The following is a 15736-nucleotide window of genomic DNA, read 5'->3' as shown; positions in this document are numbered from 1 at the left end:
ATTGTACCCTGTTTATGCGCATTGGCGGCATCTTCCGTCTTGTTGGTTTGCTTCTATTGCTCTGCTCCTTCAAATACGGTCCTCCTTTTCATTGCCCCCCAACCCCCATTAACAGCCCTGAAACACACATGCACATTTTTCTGGTTTAATTCCTCTAGAATTGACCCCATTCCCACCAATCCAAGGCCTCCAAATCCCCGGCCTCGGTTAGCAAAAGTAACCGGCTATAGCTGTGCCTCGAACGCGGAAACAGACAAGGAAGAGCCGCCTGCCTTCTGCCTTCGGAAGCCACGACACACAACTTGGTGCTGCTAAGCTCACAACAAACTGTCACGGGGGGTTCCAGACTAAAAGAAAACCGCCCAAAAATGATTTTAAATGAAACATTTCCGTTCTGCTAAGCAACGTAACTTTTACAAGTCAGATTATAAAATGCCAAATGAGGCAACAGCCAAACCTTTTTTTTTTTTTTTACTCAACTCCCCCTCGCCCAAGATCAGCGTTTCTGCAAAGATTCTCTTCACTGTGTCAGTGCTTTTGAGCAAGAAAGCAATAAAATAAAATAAAAATTCTAGAACCGCAGAGCCGAAATGAAATCGTGAGAGAAGTCAAAAGGTTTCTGGGATCGCCATTCAGTTCCGAGCACCCGCTAGTTCCTCCCAAAAAAACTTCCCAACCTCAAAAGAAGGAGCACAGGGAGGAAGAAGACATTTATCTTTTAAGAATTCGACCCGGAGAGACGGTAGTAGTGTGACTTTCGCGTCCTATTTAATTCTGGTTGGGATTAAGCAACATATGCAGTGAGAAATATTTCCGTTACTCATCTGCAAAACTGAGCAATATTGCTTCAGGGGTATTTTGGCCCATCTTCATACCCCCAACCCAGCCACCCTCCTCCTTCCTAGCTTCCTTCCTTCACAGAAAAACAACAAAATAACCAACTCACCTCCTCTGCTTGGGGATTCCCCCTACACCCCGCCTTGATAAATGCTATGATATTACTAGAGATATTATTAGAGCATTATTACAGTTAGTAATAATACTAGTAATTGCTATTTAATTACAGAAAGCAGCATTCTGTTCCTAGAGCTGCTGCCGATACAGCTCCCTCCATGTGCCTCTTGGTCTTTTTTACTTTCATTTCCAGGTCTCTCCAGCTCAGTCTCACCAGCAAGGCAAAATGCTTCCTTGGGATCCCTCCAGGTCCTACAGTCCACTGTTTCATCGACACCACCAACACCAGCCTTCCTAGCTGCGATTTAGGCTGCAATCCTAATCTCATTTACCTGAGAATAAACCCCATTGAATTCCATATGGCTTCCTTCTGAGTAGATATGGTTATAACTGCATTGCAATCTATGATGATAAACATCTGAGCAAGGATGTTTACAGTGGTACTTGGGTTAAGTACTTAATTCATTCCGGAGGTCTGTTCTTAACTTGAAACTGTTCTTAACCTGAAGCACCACTTTAGCTAATGAGGCCTCCAGCTGCCGCCACGCCACTGGAACACGATTTCTGTTCTCATTCTGAAGCAAAGTTCTTAACCCGAGGTACTATTTCTGGGTTAGCGGAGTCTGTAACCTGAAGCATCTGTAACCTGAAGTGTATGTAACCCAAGGTACCACTGTAATAATAAATGAGCGAAGGAAATAAACCAACAAAATATTATTCTTATTATTGTTATTTATTATTATTATATTTGCAAATACACAGTTAAATGCTTAATCTACCCGTGCATTTCCCCCTTATTTCTCTCCCTAATTATTATTCTGTTAATCTGTTGTAAGTGTTCAGATTCACTTGATTATACAGGGTACTAGGTAATTGAGAGGCAAAAACAATGCAGTTTTTTATTATGACAAAATACAGAAAATAGCCCCATTGGCTATTAGTTATAGATAAGCAATATGCTAATATGCTATTCCCAATGCCCAAGGCTGTGGAATTAGTTTGAGTCAAATTTAGAGGATATAACAATTAATTCCACCTTTCATGCCATGGTAGGGGATGGAGATGGAGAGAGCAGGTTTCGCAAGACCTTTCAGCAGCTTTCAGGACCATCAACCATAGGGACTGGGCCTTTGAGGTATTAGCCACTCTATCCATTGTCTTTTTCTTCTTTTGATCCTTTCCTCCTTTCTAGCTGTGCATAGCACAGTCTTCCCTCTCTCTTTGTCCAACTCCTATACATGCCTTTGCACTACTCATGCAAGGGAGTAGGTGCTTGTCCAACCAAAAACTGGCATTTCAGTAAAGAATATTCCAGGCAATTTATCAACAGATAGTACCAGACTAAGGCTACAGTTCTAGACCCGCTTACTTGGGTAGACATGTATAGGACTGTACTGTAAACTACTTTATTCATCTATAAATGTGTATGAATAATTACCAGAGTAATATAATAACTAAGTCACCTGTAAAAGGTGATTACTTGCAGTGATAGATAAATAGATAGATAGATGATGATAGATAAAAAATCAGAGTATATAAATAGAAGTCAAACTTGATAGCGTCCCAATAAGTAAAGACAACCAATTTTAGGAGTGAGTATAAAACAAAGGATACTTAAAAATGATTAGGGAATAAATGTTTAACCAGTCCAGCAACTGATGAGGAAGGTATCAAATTGAACATATATTTATCAATTTTAATGAGAAAATTTTTTATCCTCTCTTTTACAGAGTTGACCACAGAGTTAGTCAACACTGAAATTGAGATGATGATGATAATGATAATAATAATAATAATAATAATAATAATAATAATAATAATAATAATTTATTTGTACCCCGCCCATCTGGCTGGGTTTCCCCAGCCACTCTGGGCGGCTTCCAACAAAGATGAAAAATACACTAAAATGTCACATATTAAAAACTTCCCTGAACAGGGCTGCCTTCAGATGTCTTCTGAATGTCAGGTAGTTGTTTATCGCTTTCACATCTGATGGGAGGGCGTTCCACAGGGCGGGCGCCACTACCGAGAAGGCCCTCTGCCTGGTTCCCTGTAACTTGGCCTCTCGCAGTGAGGGAACCGCCAGAAGGCCCTCGGAGCTGGACCTCAGTGTCTGGGCAGAACGATGGGGGTGGAGACGCTCCTTCAGATATACTGGACCAAGGCCGTTTAGGGCTTTAAAGGTCAGCACCAACACTTTGAATTGTGCTCGGAAACGTACTGGAAGTACGTTTGAGAGAGGAAAAAGAGGTAAATTCATGAAAAACAAGAACGTGTGAAGCTAGTCAACATAATAACTGGGGATGTTGTTGATCAAGTTGTCCCCCAAATCAGAAGGAAAATCAACAAGCAATACTTTTTCTTGCTGATGATCGGTTCCCCCCCAGTTTTGTGGGCTGTTGAGTTTGCTCTGCTTAGTTTTGCTCTGTCTCACTCTAGGGTATCTTGAGTGATTGAAAGGCAACTAATAAATTATTTTAATAAGGCAATAAACTGTGACGAATGAAATAGAAAGCCCTGTTAAAACTGGTGGGCTGCATATGTGGTACATATCTGTATCAGCACCCTTCATAAATGACATTTCCCTGGATTCTTTTAGGTAAGCAATTGACTCAGGAAGTGCAAATGTTAGCCTCTGCTCTGTCTTCTCTCCACAGGTGGACCAAATAAATTCTGACCTTCCTCGGAGAATCCATGTCTGTCTTTATTGACAGGGGAAAACTCTGCAACACCCTGACTGTTTAAAGTGATATGATACGGTTTTAAGTGTATAGCTCAGATTGGGCCTAGTTCACAACACACTGAAGCAATAGTGTTGTTTTGTAAAAGTCTAAACTATACCCTCCAACATTTCTCCGATGAAAATTGGGACGTCCCATTCCATAATGATAATTTTACTTTTACATGTCTCACTGGGTTGCCCCAGCCATTCTGGGCGGCTTCCAAATGTATAAAACATAATAAAACATTTAAAAAAACCTTCTCTATACAGGATTGCCTTCAGGTGGCTCAGAGGTTGGATAACCCGAAACCCTCCAACATTTCTCCAATGATAATAGGGACATCCTAAGGGAAAGTGGGACATTCCAGGATCAAATCAGAAATCAGGATGGCTTCTCTAAATCAGGAACGTCCCTGGAAAATAGGGACACTTGGGGGGGGTCTACTAGACCAGAGGATTTTCAGAACAAATTCTCCCCCCCCCCACCTTTTTCTAAACTAAAAAACTTCAAACGTTGTAATTTTTTCTCATAAAACAGTTTCTTAAAGGTAGTTCTTAAAGGCACAGGAATTCTTCAAGAAAATAGGTAGCAGTCGTACTAAAAACAAAACAGAACCATATAATCGTATCCAAACCCGTTACACACGTCTGACCCGCCGCTCCAAGCAACAAAATAGTAGGGAACTCAGCCTCTTTCACTCCACCGCAAAGTTTTGTTTTTTAAAGGGGGAGCTCGAGGACACTTCTAGTAAAAAAACTACAGCTCCCAGGATGCTTTGCGGCAAAGGGGGAGCCGCGTCGTGCGACGCGAAATTGTGACCTCTCCCCTCCGTTTCGGCTCTCGCACTAACAATTGCCTGGGCGCCTTTAGGAGGAAGGAGGGGGCAAAGGGGAGGAGGCAGGCAGGCCGTGAAAGCCCCTTCCTGCGCAGGCGCGGAAGACCGGGAAGGCGAAGAGCGAATCACAGCGTAGGAAACAAAACTGCCGGCTTTCAAATCCTCCGCCTCCCACTAACGCCATCGTCTTCGTAGGCTTGGGGCTGCGGTAGCGGCTGCAACGTGACAGGCTGGAACCCGGCGCTTTCGCAGGTAAGCGGCGGCGGGGTGGTCTCGCGCGAGGAGGGGCGGGAGTTGGCGGGCTGGGTCTATTAGGCAGGCTCGCCGGTGAGAGGGCGCCGGGTGGGTTTGTTAGCGCCGCCTCCCCGCTTTCCGCCCCGGCCATGCCAGGCGCGGCGCGTGGTGGGAAAGGAGGAGGCACTTGCGCGTTGTCCCTCGAGATACACGTGTCCGTATGTTCCCACGGGACATACACCGTGCTCGGTTCGCCCGGCGGAGACGTGGACCCAAACCTCCCCACTAGGAGTGCCTTTTTCACCAGCCCAAAACTCTCGGTCCCTTCCCTGTATGACGTCACGCCCTCGTTGGCAGTTTTAGGGCCCACTCGGGTGAGCCTGTTGTGTAATTTTGTTGTGCTGTTGCGTTTGTGCGAAGCCCGTGCATTACGGAGCGAGGGGCTCGAGTCACCTCTTTGCTCACCTTCTCTCAGTTCCACTTACTTTTTTAAAGTGAGCATCTGCATGGGAGGCTGCTTACGTAGAATAGCGAGGAAGCAGACGGAACTGAGTCAATGAAGGCGAGCGGTGTGTCTAGATTGGCTGAGCAACGCTCGATGACTGAAATAGCTTGCAACATGAGGAAATACGTCAGCTTCACGCATTTTCCTTTTGCTTCAGGAGTAGGGTGATAAAGGCAGAAAAACAAAAGGTATTAAATAGGACTTTTGTTTGGGAATTGATTATTCTAGTGGAAACAAGTTGACAGTCTCTTGACCTGTGTAACAAACCACTAGTTAATAATATTGAAGCGTTTTGGAACTGAAGAGCTGGTAATAATGTGCCTTTAGCAGCACTGATAGTCACTAAAATGTTTATCAAAACAGGAGTGGAAAATTAAATACATTTTATGTATTTTTTTTAAAATGTTTTGTTTTCTGCAACAGAGAACTAGCAATACAGTATCATTAATGGGGAAATCAAGCTAAGTATGACCAGAAAAAATGAGTTAGAAAGCTTGATATTCATGGAGCCATTGCCAAAAAGCTAACTTTCTCCCCACCCCAACTACACTTTTGATAGTGGTGAAATGTGAAGCCAAGCCTCTGTTGATAACTCAGTGGATGGGGGAGGGAGTGATCTTTTTAAATATCATGGTCTCAAACAGTGCAGAACTGAACTGGAAACCCGTGATGAGAAGCCCATAGGTTGGACATAAGCACAACAACACACTGCCATTCCTTTTCCCTAGCATATTCACAAGCATACTTTCTTCAGTACTGGAGACAGAATATTGCTATTGTGACAAGTAGCCACTGGTAACCTTATCTTCAATGTATTTATGTAATACCTTTCAAAGTCAAACAAATTGGCATCAGTCACTACATAGTGAATCCATAGTTTAGCTATGATGCGTTTGAAGAAGTACTTCCTTTGGCCTGTCCTGAATTTCCCATCATTCAGCTTCTTTGGATGATCCTAGGTTCTAAAGAAAAGGACGACAGACTCCACCCACTAAATAAATCCATGCTATGCGTAATTTTATACCGGTATATTGTTACAAAAGTCCAGTGCCTGCCTCTCTCACTGCCAAGCGGTGGCAAGAGCCCATGGGGTCACAGGGACACAGAGTGTCTTTGTCCCTTTGGAGAATAGAAGACACGGCAGATACTGTTGTGCTTTAAAAAATATGGTTTATTTGCACCTTCAGACTGCGTGGTGGGAGTCCAGATCTTACAGCAGGCATCCACAAACTCGTCCCTCCAGCTGTTTTGGGACTACAATTTCCATCATCCCTGACCACTGGTCCTGTTAGCCAGGGATGAGTTTGGGGATGCCTGTCTTACAGCATGGCCAACGGCATTGTAGGCAACCTTTCCTCTCTCCCTGGCCAAGATGGATCTCTCTCCCGCTCTTCCTGCTCATTCCTCCCAGAAACCTCTGCTCAAAAGCACACCCCATCAGCTTGACAACCCTTCAAATCAGACCCCTGTCTCTGTTCACACCTGGGAGGGGGAGTTCTCCTGCCAGTTGCCCTGGCTTGGCCAGCCAGGTTTGCATAAGCCAGCCCAAGAGTTTCCTCATTTCATTCAATTTATTCATTCCTATGGTTTAGAGGGATGCCCCCCCAATCTATACCATCACGTCCCCTTTCACCTTTTCCTCCTCCTAAACTAAAGAGTCTCTTTCCTCAGAGAGGAGTTACTGCAGTCTATTGACCATTTGGTTGCCCGTTACAGAATATTTTCCAGTCCTACAATATCCTTTTTGAGGTGGAAGATAGGCCCTGGCCAAAACTCTAGCTGCAGCGTTTTGTACCAGTTGAAGTTTTCAAACAGTTTTCAGAGATGGTTGACGTAAAGTGCCTTATGTTAACTTTGCCTAGAAGTGAAAAAGGCATGACAGTGAGGAGAGCTGTTTTCTCCTGGTAAGGGTACAGCTAGTGCATCAAGCTGAAGCAGCACAAAGCCGTCCTGTCCACTGCTACGAAATGGATCTCCAAGAGCAAAGTTGGATCCAGAAGAGCTCCCAAATTGTGAACCTGCTCCTTTATGAAGAGTTGAACCTTGTCCAGAACAGACTTTACACCTAACCCTGGATTGGGTCTCCTGATCAACAGCACTTCTGTCTTATCTGAATTGAATCTGAATTTATTAGCCCACATCCAGTCCCTCCTTAAATTCAAGCAGTGATTCAAGATCTCATGCAACCTCTCTAGAATCAAATGGGAAAGAGAAAATTGGGTGTCCTTACCATGCTTATTGGTTTGTTTGTTTATTTTTATTTATTTCATAAAATTTATACACCACTTGATTGTGAAAATATAAAAGCCCACCTCAAAGTGGTTGTACTAACACCACATTCCAGATCTCTGGAGCTTCTCTCCCACTGGTTTATGTCAGAGTTGAATAGCATGGGTCATAAGATGAAGCCTTGTGGAACTCTTGAGGGACCAAGAAAAAGGCCCTGGGGTGAAAGTACCGGTAGATAGTGCAATGAAAATGTCAACCTAGTGTGCAGTGGCTATGAAAAAGGTGATTTCAACGCTAGGAAAAATTAGGAAGGGGATTAAAAGAAAACTGCCAATATCATAACACCATTATACAAACCTATGGTTTAACCATATTTGGTTCTGGTTGCCTCACCTCAAAAAGGATATTGTAGATTTGGAAAAGGGTCAGAAAAGGGCAACCAGAATGATCAAGGAGATGGAGAGACTTACCTAGGAATGAATGTTGATTATGACAGATGCTTAGTATATTATTTAAGAATACTGGAAGATTTGTGCGCTGGATCAGCCTTTTAACAATTGGCATTCAGTGTGTTATGTGGCATGCTGACTCAATTTAAAATTGAAAAAGCATTCTCAAGCAACATTTTAAATAAGAATTTGGATTGAAATCGGGGGGGGCAGTTAACAAAATATTAATTCCAAGAGATATAATTAGGCCTGTAGATAAATGTGACACCTCTTGTTTAAAAATAGCATGAAGGTAATCTTCATTTTAGAAGGTGGCAAACAGATGCAGTGCTGTGGACATGAGTTCTGGTGCTGAGTTAAGAAACAAGTGGCTATTCCTTCCTATCTAAAAAAAGTGATATTAATACAGAACAGTAATAGGTTTGCTTTGCTTACTTTGGACCGATAGACCACACATTCCACATTTTCTGGTTTTGTGGCTCGCACAATTCTAACTGTTGCAGACCATGTCATCTTTGGTGCCAATTTCTACAGCTGTGCTTAGAAATGAATATAAAATAAATTATTTTAGGGTAACTTCCCTCCCTGCTCCATGATAAAGTGGACTTTTGAAATTACCCAACATGGTCAAATTGCCAGGAAACAGCAACAAGTGATTTTATTATGTAGTTGGGAGTTTCACAGTACTTGAAGGAAGTGTGTGTGAATCTGAGTTTATGATATGGTTTATCTCTGTAGATCATGTCCTAAGTATAAGATTGAAATGAGACCCTCCATGATGAACTCCATGGTAACCTGGCACAAGCCTTACTCCAGCATCCTGAAATCAGGAATATCCTGAGTTCACGCACACATATCTGATTTTAAGGATTAACACAGGCAAATTTAGCTGTCAAGTGCAGGATACTCAGCTCCTCAGTGAGATCCATCGGCACAATGATAAGGTGATGTAAAGGTTCAGGTAATTGCTCACTGTCACAAATCTTTCACCTTTTTGTTAAACAGACAGGAACAGGATGACCAAAGATGAGAACTAGGCAGGAAATTCCAGAAGTAACTATAGAAATTATAGAAACCACTCATTTCACAACCCCCTCCCTTCTCCACTGGCATGCCTTGGCAAAAAGGGTATTAAAAAACCATTAGATGCAAAGATTAGTTAGCTCTCACAGCTCCATCAGGACAGCACTTGACCCAGCGATCCCTAGGACTCTGCATACGTCTGCTTCACTTTAAGGGCATGTATACTTTCCTCTTCCCCCCCCCCCCAGTGTGGGTTTAAGGCAAAATTGCCATGCCCATGCTTTTGTAGGCCTTTAGAATAGTTAGGGAATCTTACTCTTTCATCAAAGTGTATACATATTGTCATTTGCTACCTGCTTAGACTGTAACTTTACCGTCTAAAAGCAGCATTTTTATATATTCTGTCACCCCTGTGTTACATAATAAACCAAGCTTCTTTTATTTCTTTGTGTAAGAGCTGCTGGTAGGCATAAGACTAAGGGTTAACACACATCCATGACAAGCACACCTCGTAACTCCAGCAAAAGATCCTAAACCTCTCAGCAGTGTGTATATGAACATACATGAATGCTGGTGGTCCACATGAAAGTCCAGGTAGCACACATTGTAACATGGTGTCAGTTGGATGTTGATTCTGGGAGCCCAGCTTCCGTGGTTCTTGCTGACTTGCAGGGGCTTGTATCTTACAGTAAACTGTGTATACCATTGATGGTCCTGAACTATGAGATGTGTGTCTCCAATGTAGCCTTCGTTGCCCATGCCACATTCTACATAGACACTGTTTTTATTGTTGTAAGTCACTTTGAGACACCTTAGTGCAAAAATGTGACAAATAATGATGATAGGAAACCAGTGCCCTTAAGGAGGGAGAAACAAACTTGGGAATAGCTGCTAATCTGTGTCATCTAGCTTTGGCTCCTTTTCATTTCCATTAAAATTCATAGTGTTGAATCGTCAAGCTGTGTATGTAACATTTGGGCCGTATCAGAGTTCCTTGTTAGTGGCTGGGATTGAACCCGGCAGAGTATGTGGTCAGAGAAATGCTTCCTCCCTCCTCCAGATACTGCTAATGAGAGAAAGCGTAGGCAGGTGTTATAATGAGGAATCTGATTGCCTATATTTCAAACTTGTCTTTTCCCCAACTTCCCCATTGGAGCTTTTCCTCGCTCAGGCTTTGCTAGGTGCGCAGAAATCAGTAACAGGACTTCAGGAAATCAACCTTTTGTGAATGAGTGTGGAGCTGATTTTTTAAAATTATGGATATGGCTGCTTAGGTTCTGCTAGGTGATGAATATTGCCCTTCTACTAATTTGAGTTTGACATGCTTGCCCCAGTTTATCATCAGCCTCATGCAAATAATCCTCTCCTGAAATGTGCTGATGCTGAATATTAAACCAAACTGCATTATTTATGTGGAACTTAGCAGAAGCATGGCGGTACACACTAGCAAACCATGCTTTGTAGCCTCTTTTCAATAGCTGTTTCCTAATCCGCAGCTCTTAGAACTGGCATGGGGTGACTTGGGTAAATTATTGTTCTTTTATTTTCGCCTGCATGTGACAGGGCCTGTTTGCTATCCTCGCAGGCAGTTTTCACCCCAGTGTTAGCCTGTTCTGACCTCTTTTCTCGCGGCATATAATATAAGGTAGGCAAAGATTATTAGTCTACTGAAATAGTTGTTTTGCAGGAGGTTGTGTGGTGGTTTAACCCTTTGCTCCCTTCTCTTGACTGTTTCCTTTTCTCCACGAGCACTTAAGGGGTTAAGCCTTGAAAGTAGTTATCTATCAAACAATAAATTCTACATATAATTGAACAGCACGTTTTCACCCCATTGATGGTATATGCTTTCTCTCCTCTTTTTCAGCACCCTTCCCAACTGGTAATCAGTAAAGGTTGACACAATCCAAAAAAATGGCATCAGAAGACATTTCTAAGCTGGCAGAGTCCTTAGCTAAAACTCAGGTGGGCGGAGGGCAGCTGAGCTTCAAAGGCAAGAGTCTGAAACTCAATACCGCAGAAGATGGTAAGAGGAATAGCACTGCTTTGAATGTTTTCCCAGCATTAGATCCTGGAAAAGTCTGGCCTGATCAAATATATGTGTGTGTTTCCCGTCCCCGTCCCCTTAATCTTTCTAAAATGGCAGATTTGCAGGAAGCCCAATCCTTCCTTGATTTTGGATTCTGAATTGCAGGATGAATGTGTATCTGTGCTTCACAGGCAAATTCTTTCTGGTGGTTCCTCTAGAGACCCAAACAAGGAGAATGATTCAAGAGAGATTCTCCAACCACCCTTAGTACATACCTAGGCTGCACACACACCCCTTTCTCCAGAGTATTTCTTTTTTTTATAAATTGCACAACTGGTACTGTTAGCACTGTTAGATCTCAGTTTGGGGGAAAAAGTAATATTCTGCTTATTCTGTGCAGCCGAAGAGGTGATTAAAGAGATTGAGGAGTTCGATGGCCTGGAAGCACTACGCCTCGAAGGCAACACTGTGGGGGTGGAGGCAGCAAAGGTCATTGCCAAGGCTCTGGAGAAGAAATCTCAGCTCAAGGTGAGCATTTCAGTGGATGATGGACAGTGGAAAACTCATTATCTTGCAGCTTAAATTCATTGACTGCTTGACTAGCAGATAAAACAGGCCCAGGGAGATCTGTGACATTCACAAACATAAGAAAAAAAATCAAAACTGCTTTAGCAATTTTAAATTATAAGTGGCATTCACCACTGTGCTTCCTGTGATTGACTCTGTTGGTTAAGTGAACCTGTGGGCCTCCAGATGTTGGACTCCCATCATCCCCAGCCAGCCTAGCCAGCGCTCAGGGATGCTGGGAGCTGCATTCTGCCATGATTTGGAGGGACACAGACTCCCCACTCTTGATTTAAGGAAAAGTTTGAATTGGTGGAGCAAATACTGGTTGAAACCATTGTTCAAGCAAAGTTTACTATTTTTGCGGGGAAGAAAATGAAATATGCTAGGTCTTACAGTAGCAGTTATGAATTCTTCAGCCATTCTCTCTCCTGCCCTCAACCCTCTGAGTACAAAACAAACGTCTGACTATTTTTTGGGTGGGGTGGTGATTGCATAGATAGACCCTATTTTTAAAAAGACATTTCTTCCTGCCTTCTTTATGAACTCTGAAGTAGCACTGCTTCGGCTGTAATTACTAAGCTTGTGTGTGTATGCGGTAATATTTTTAAATTAGTGTGCAAGATTATACTGGATATTTGAGCAAATTCAATTCCAAATGCCACTCTGCATGCCTCCTTTGGTGATTTTATTTATTTCACAAAATTTAAATACCACTTGATTGCATGCAACAACAACCCTCAAAGCAGTTTCCCAGAGGAATAAAGCAATGAAACTACCAGTAAAAAAACAGTTGAAGACAAATGTTTTAAACATTTAATGAATAATTAAAACCAACAATAAGGATTAGTTTACCAAATTTCTAATCTGTATGTATTATTGCTATGTGCTGTCAAAAACCTGTTATTATAAAAAACTACTCTTGAGCAAAAAACATTCGATATAAAGCCAATGTAGCTCTCCATTATGCACACCGAGTGAGTGAGTACAAATACTTTGACTAATCATGGTAGATTACAATGTACTTTTATTTTTAAGCATGTATATAATATATATATGTCTTATTTTAGAGATGTCATTGGAGTGATATGTTCACCGGGAGACTACGATCTGAAATTCCTCCTGCTCTGGTAAGTGTAAGACTAGGTCACTAATATTACCAAATGCCATTTTCATTATTTCTTATTCCATGCTCTTATCATGATATTTTTCTGAGGCTAAAGTGTAGGAATGGCTTTCTGAGCTTGATGATCAACAGTGGGAGCAATATACTGTTTCTGTTACAGGGACTTTATGGCAAAGGTGGGGAAGCTTTTTCAGCCCAAGCTTTTTTACCCTTTCTGGGTAACTTTCCGAGGGCCACATGCCAGTGGTAGGTAGAGGCAGAGGCAAAAGTGGGTGGGGCAATAAAGTTAGAAATTACCTTTGTACAGTAGGCTAGTTTCTGCACACAGTCATGCACACCTTGCTATCCTCTATCCATGCATCCAAGAGGCACTGTCAGAGTTCAAGGACACACTCATTCCAGGCAAAACCACTTGGGCTGCAAAGCAGAGCCAGTCAGGAGTGTGGCCTGAGGAGAACTTCGAGGGTCTTAGGTTCCCCACCCCTGCTTCAGGTAGAGACAGGGATGTGATTAATGAATGACCAAAAGGAAGGTTAAGAAGAGTTGTAATTTTAAGCTTTGAAATTGGTTGTCGTAGATTAACTGCCAAGAGAGATCTCTGTTGGGCAGAAATTGAGTAATGTTGGAATCAGTATTTTAATGGTAACAGTTTAATAAAACATTAGGGTATTATAAGGAGGGCAGAGTGTCATCAGTGGCTGTTTCCTCAGTCCTCTTTGCTCGGTGTCACAACATATCTGTTGCTGGAGAAAAGGCCAGGAGGGAACAGGAACACAGCATCCAGATAGATGGGTGTGACTTGTGTTGCCCCTCCTTGGCACAGGCATGGCACATAGGACACGAAACAGGGCAGCTGCCTGCCTGCAACTTCTCCATTTTATGAACGAGAAGGAGCCTCTCAAGGCTGCTAGCGGGTGATGAGTGAAAAGAGACGGCAAGAAATGGCTGCAGGGCAGATCTCTGTCCTCTGTAGTGGACGGGGACATTGTGTCAAATTTACCTTTTGTTATCTTTCAGATCGCACTTGGAGAGGCCATTGTTTCTGCTGGCTGCCAGCTTACAGAGCTGGATCTGAGTGACAATGCCTTTGGACCAGATGGAGTGCGTGGGTTTGAGGCACTTCTGAAAAGCCCTGCCTGTTTCACCCTACAGGAGCTCAAGCTAAACAATTGTGGCATGGGCATTGGTGGTGGCAAGGTAAGGGCATTTCCTGGGTGGGGAATCCAGTCTTCACAGCAGGGTGAAACCTGAAACCCCCACTATTGGGGCTTCCTGCCTATCCATCACGTGATGTCACCATGATGTCACATTTCCCCCTTAAAGTGGAAACTTGAATTCAACTGGTACTGCAAAGGGAAGATCCCAGCGGGGTTGTGTGAAGTCACTTCCTGTCAGTTGATTGACACTGTCTTCAAACCCTATTTCTGACAAGTGTTGACTATTCAGAAGCTTTGATTTAGCGCTCTTGAGTAGAACCGGTTCCAGAAGGGCTTCTGTTTGCCAACAAGTTTTTTATTGCTTCAGATTGTTGTCTGTATTAAAATCTCTACAAGCTGAACAGGGTGGGCAGGCTTCTCTTTCTCTAGTAAAAAAAAGTCTAATGTTTGACGGATATTTTTAAATATATCTAAAGCATTCCTCTGCCTGCCATAGAATGGGGTTTTTTTTGAGAGGGATAGGAGAGCCAAGACCCTAATTTGGGGACCTGTGTCCTTATCTCACACACATGGAAATCTGAGTTGAAGACACACAACAGAGTCATTGCATCTTACTAACCTACATTCCCCTCATGATATTATTGCTGGGAATAGCCTTCAGTGGTGTGTAATATTTTCTGCAGAGTGCCTGCATTATGTATATATGTTTGATTGTTTGATTGTTTGTTTGTTTGTTTGTATGTATAGGAAGTGGTAGCTTAAATGTGTGCCTTATAGGAATGGAATCTCTCAGGCCAAAATGACATTATAGTAGCATAAACAGTCTGGTATTATTATTATTTTAGATCTTGGCTGCAGCTTTGAAAGAGTGTCACAGGAAATCAAGTGTTCAAGGCAAGCCTTTGGCTCTGAAAGTATTTGTGGCTGGCAGGAACCGCCTGGAAAATGATGGTGCAACTGCTCTTGCTGAGGCATTCAGTGTAAGTACAAAAAGCAGGACTTTGAGACAGGAAGTTTGCCCTGACATTTGTTGCATGGGAACAGATGCTCTTAGCCATTGGTGTTAATGAACATGCATATTCTTCCTCCAAAGTGTGTTGTGGTGCCCTTTAAAAAACGAATTCCTTTTGCTACAATGCTACTATCTCCTGCATTGAATGGTATTAGTAGTGGTCAAGTTCGTTGCAGCATCAGAAAAGGCCATTTGAGGCAGCCTAAGTCACCTCTGTTGATACTGTTGCAAGAAGCGGCTTGCCAGGTAGAGTGGCACCACTGTGCTAGCTTGCCAGGAAATGGGTGCTCTTGCTTATCAGGAGGGGCAGAGTGGAAAGGAGGTTGATGCGGAGCAAACACACTGGCAGAATCAATCTAGGGTTCCTGCTGGTGCTTTTGCACCACATTGACCTCCCTGCTCCATTGGCCCTCCCTCCTGGTAAGCAACAGCAACTCACCTGCAGTATTTCTCAGTTGGTGGGCCAGGGACTACTAGAGGACTGCATTCCACTTTTAGGTGGGCCTCAGTTCTTCTTACTCACCCACCCTGCATTCCGGCTGTGCTGCAGAATTTTTGTTGGACCAATGCCAGCACCAGAAACTCGCCACATGCAGAGTAAAAGTGGTTGGGAGAAGAAGTGTGGAGGAAAGAGAGATGATTTCACTCTGAAGAAAAAGAGCAAGAGGAGGCATTGAACTAAACTAGAAAGAGAGACAAAAACTAATATTTTTAAAAGTAAATAAAGCAGGATGAGTAAGCAATGAGACAAGAAAGGAAAGTTGTTCTGGGTCTCAACATTCTGGAATCAGGAATGCGCTTAGGCTCTTCATTATTCAAATTAGCCAATCACTTTTGATCGCTAAATAGTATACAAAGGGTTCAGACAGAATACCCCAAAACAATTGTGGAAGATGGAG

The 15736-nt window shown here is 42.9% G+C and overlaps 2 protein-coding genes across 9 annotated transcripts in view; one reads left to right on the top strand and one right to left on the bottom strand.

Annotated features, from left to right (window-relative positions):
- The window catches only part of ZC3H7B (zinc finger CCCH-type containing 7B), a 47915-nt gene extending 43529 nt beyond the window's left edge, over positions 1-4386 (bottom strand). For 2 of the 6 annotated variants that reach the window (XM_083462583.1, XM_083462586.1), the window contains exon 1: positions 4323-4386. The gene's annotated coding sequence lies outside the window, so the exon portion shown is untranslated. Of the gene's footprint in view, positions 1-7; positions 29-946; positions 1168-4322 lie in introns of those variants that run through there. The other 4 variants (XR_014516446.1, XM_083462585.1, XM_083462582.1 and 1 more) reach the window with 4 other exon arrangements.
- Positions 4387-4468: 82 nt separating this feature from the next.
- Positions 4469-15736, top strand: part of RANGAP1 (Ran GTPase activating protein 1) — a 22773-nt gene continuing 11505 nt past the window's right edge. The window contains exons 1-6 of one of the 3 annotated variants that reach the window (XM_083462602.1): positions 4469-4764; positions 10817-10975; positions 11379-11506; positions 12613-12672; positions 13686-13865; positions 14671-14805. In XM_083462602.1, the coding sequence (XP_083318728.1) occupies positions 10864-10975; positions 11379-11506; positions 12613-12672; positions 13686-13865; positions 14671-14805 (615 nt within the window). In that variant the 5' untranslated portion in view covers positions 4469-4764; positions 10817-10863. Of the gene's footprint in view, positions 4765-4827; positions 5121-10542; positions 10598-10816; positions 10976-11378; positions 11507-12612; positions 12673-13685; positions 13866-14670; positions 14806-15736 lie in introns of those variants that run through there. The other 2 variants (XM_083462603.1, XM_083462604.1) reach the window with 2 other exon arrangements.

The sequence above is a fragment of the Podarcis liolepis genome (assembly GCF_965112155.1).
Source record: "Podarcis liolepis genome assembly, chromosome: 10".
In the NCBI taxonomy this organism is placed as follows: domain Eukaryota; kingdom Metazoa; phylum Chordata; class Lepidosauria; order Squamata; family Lacertidae; genus Podarcis; species Podarcis liolepis.
This window is presented reverse-complemented; position numbering and strand designations above follow the sequence as displayed.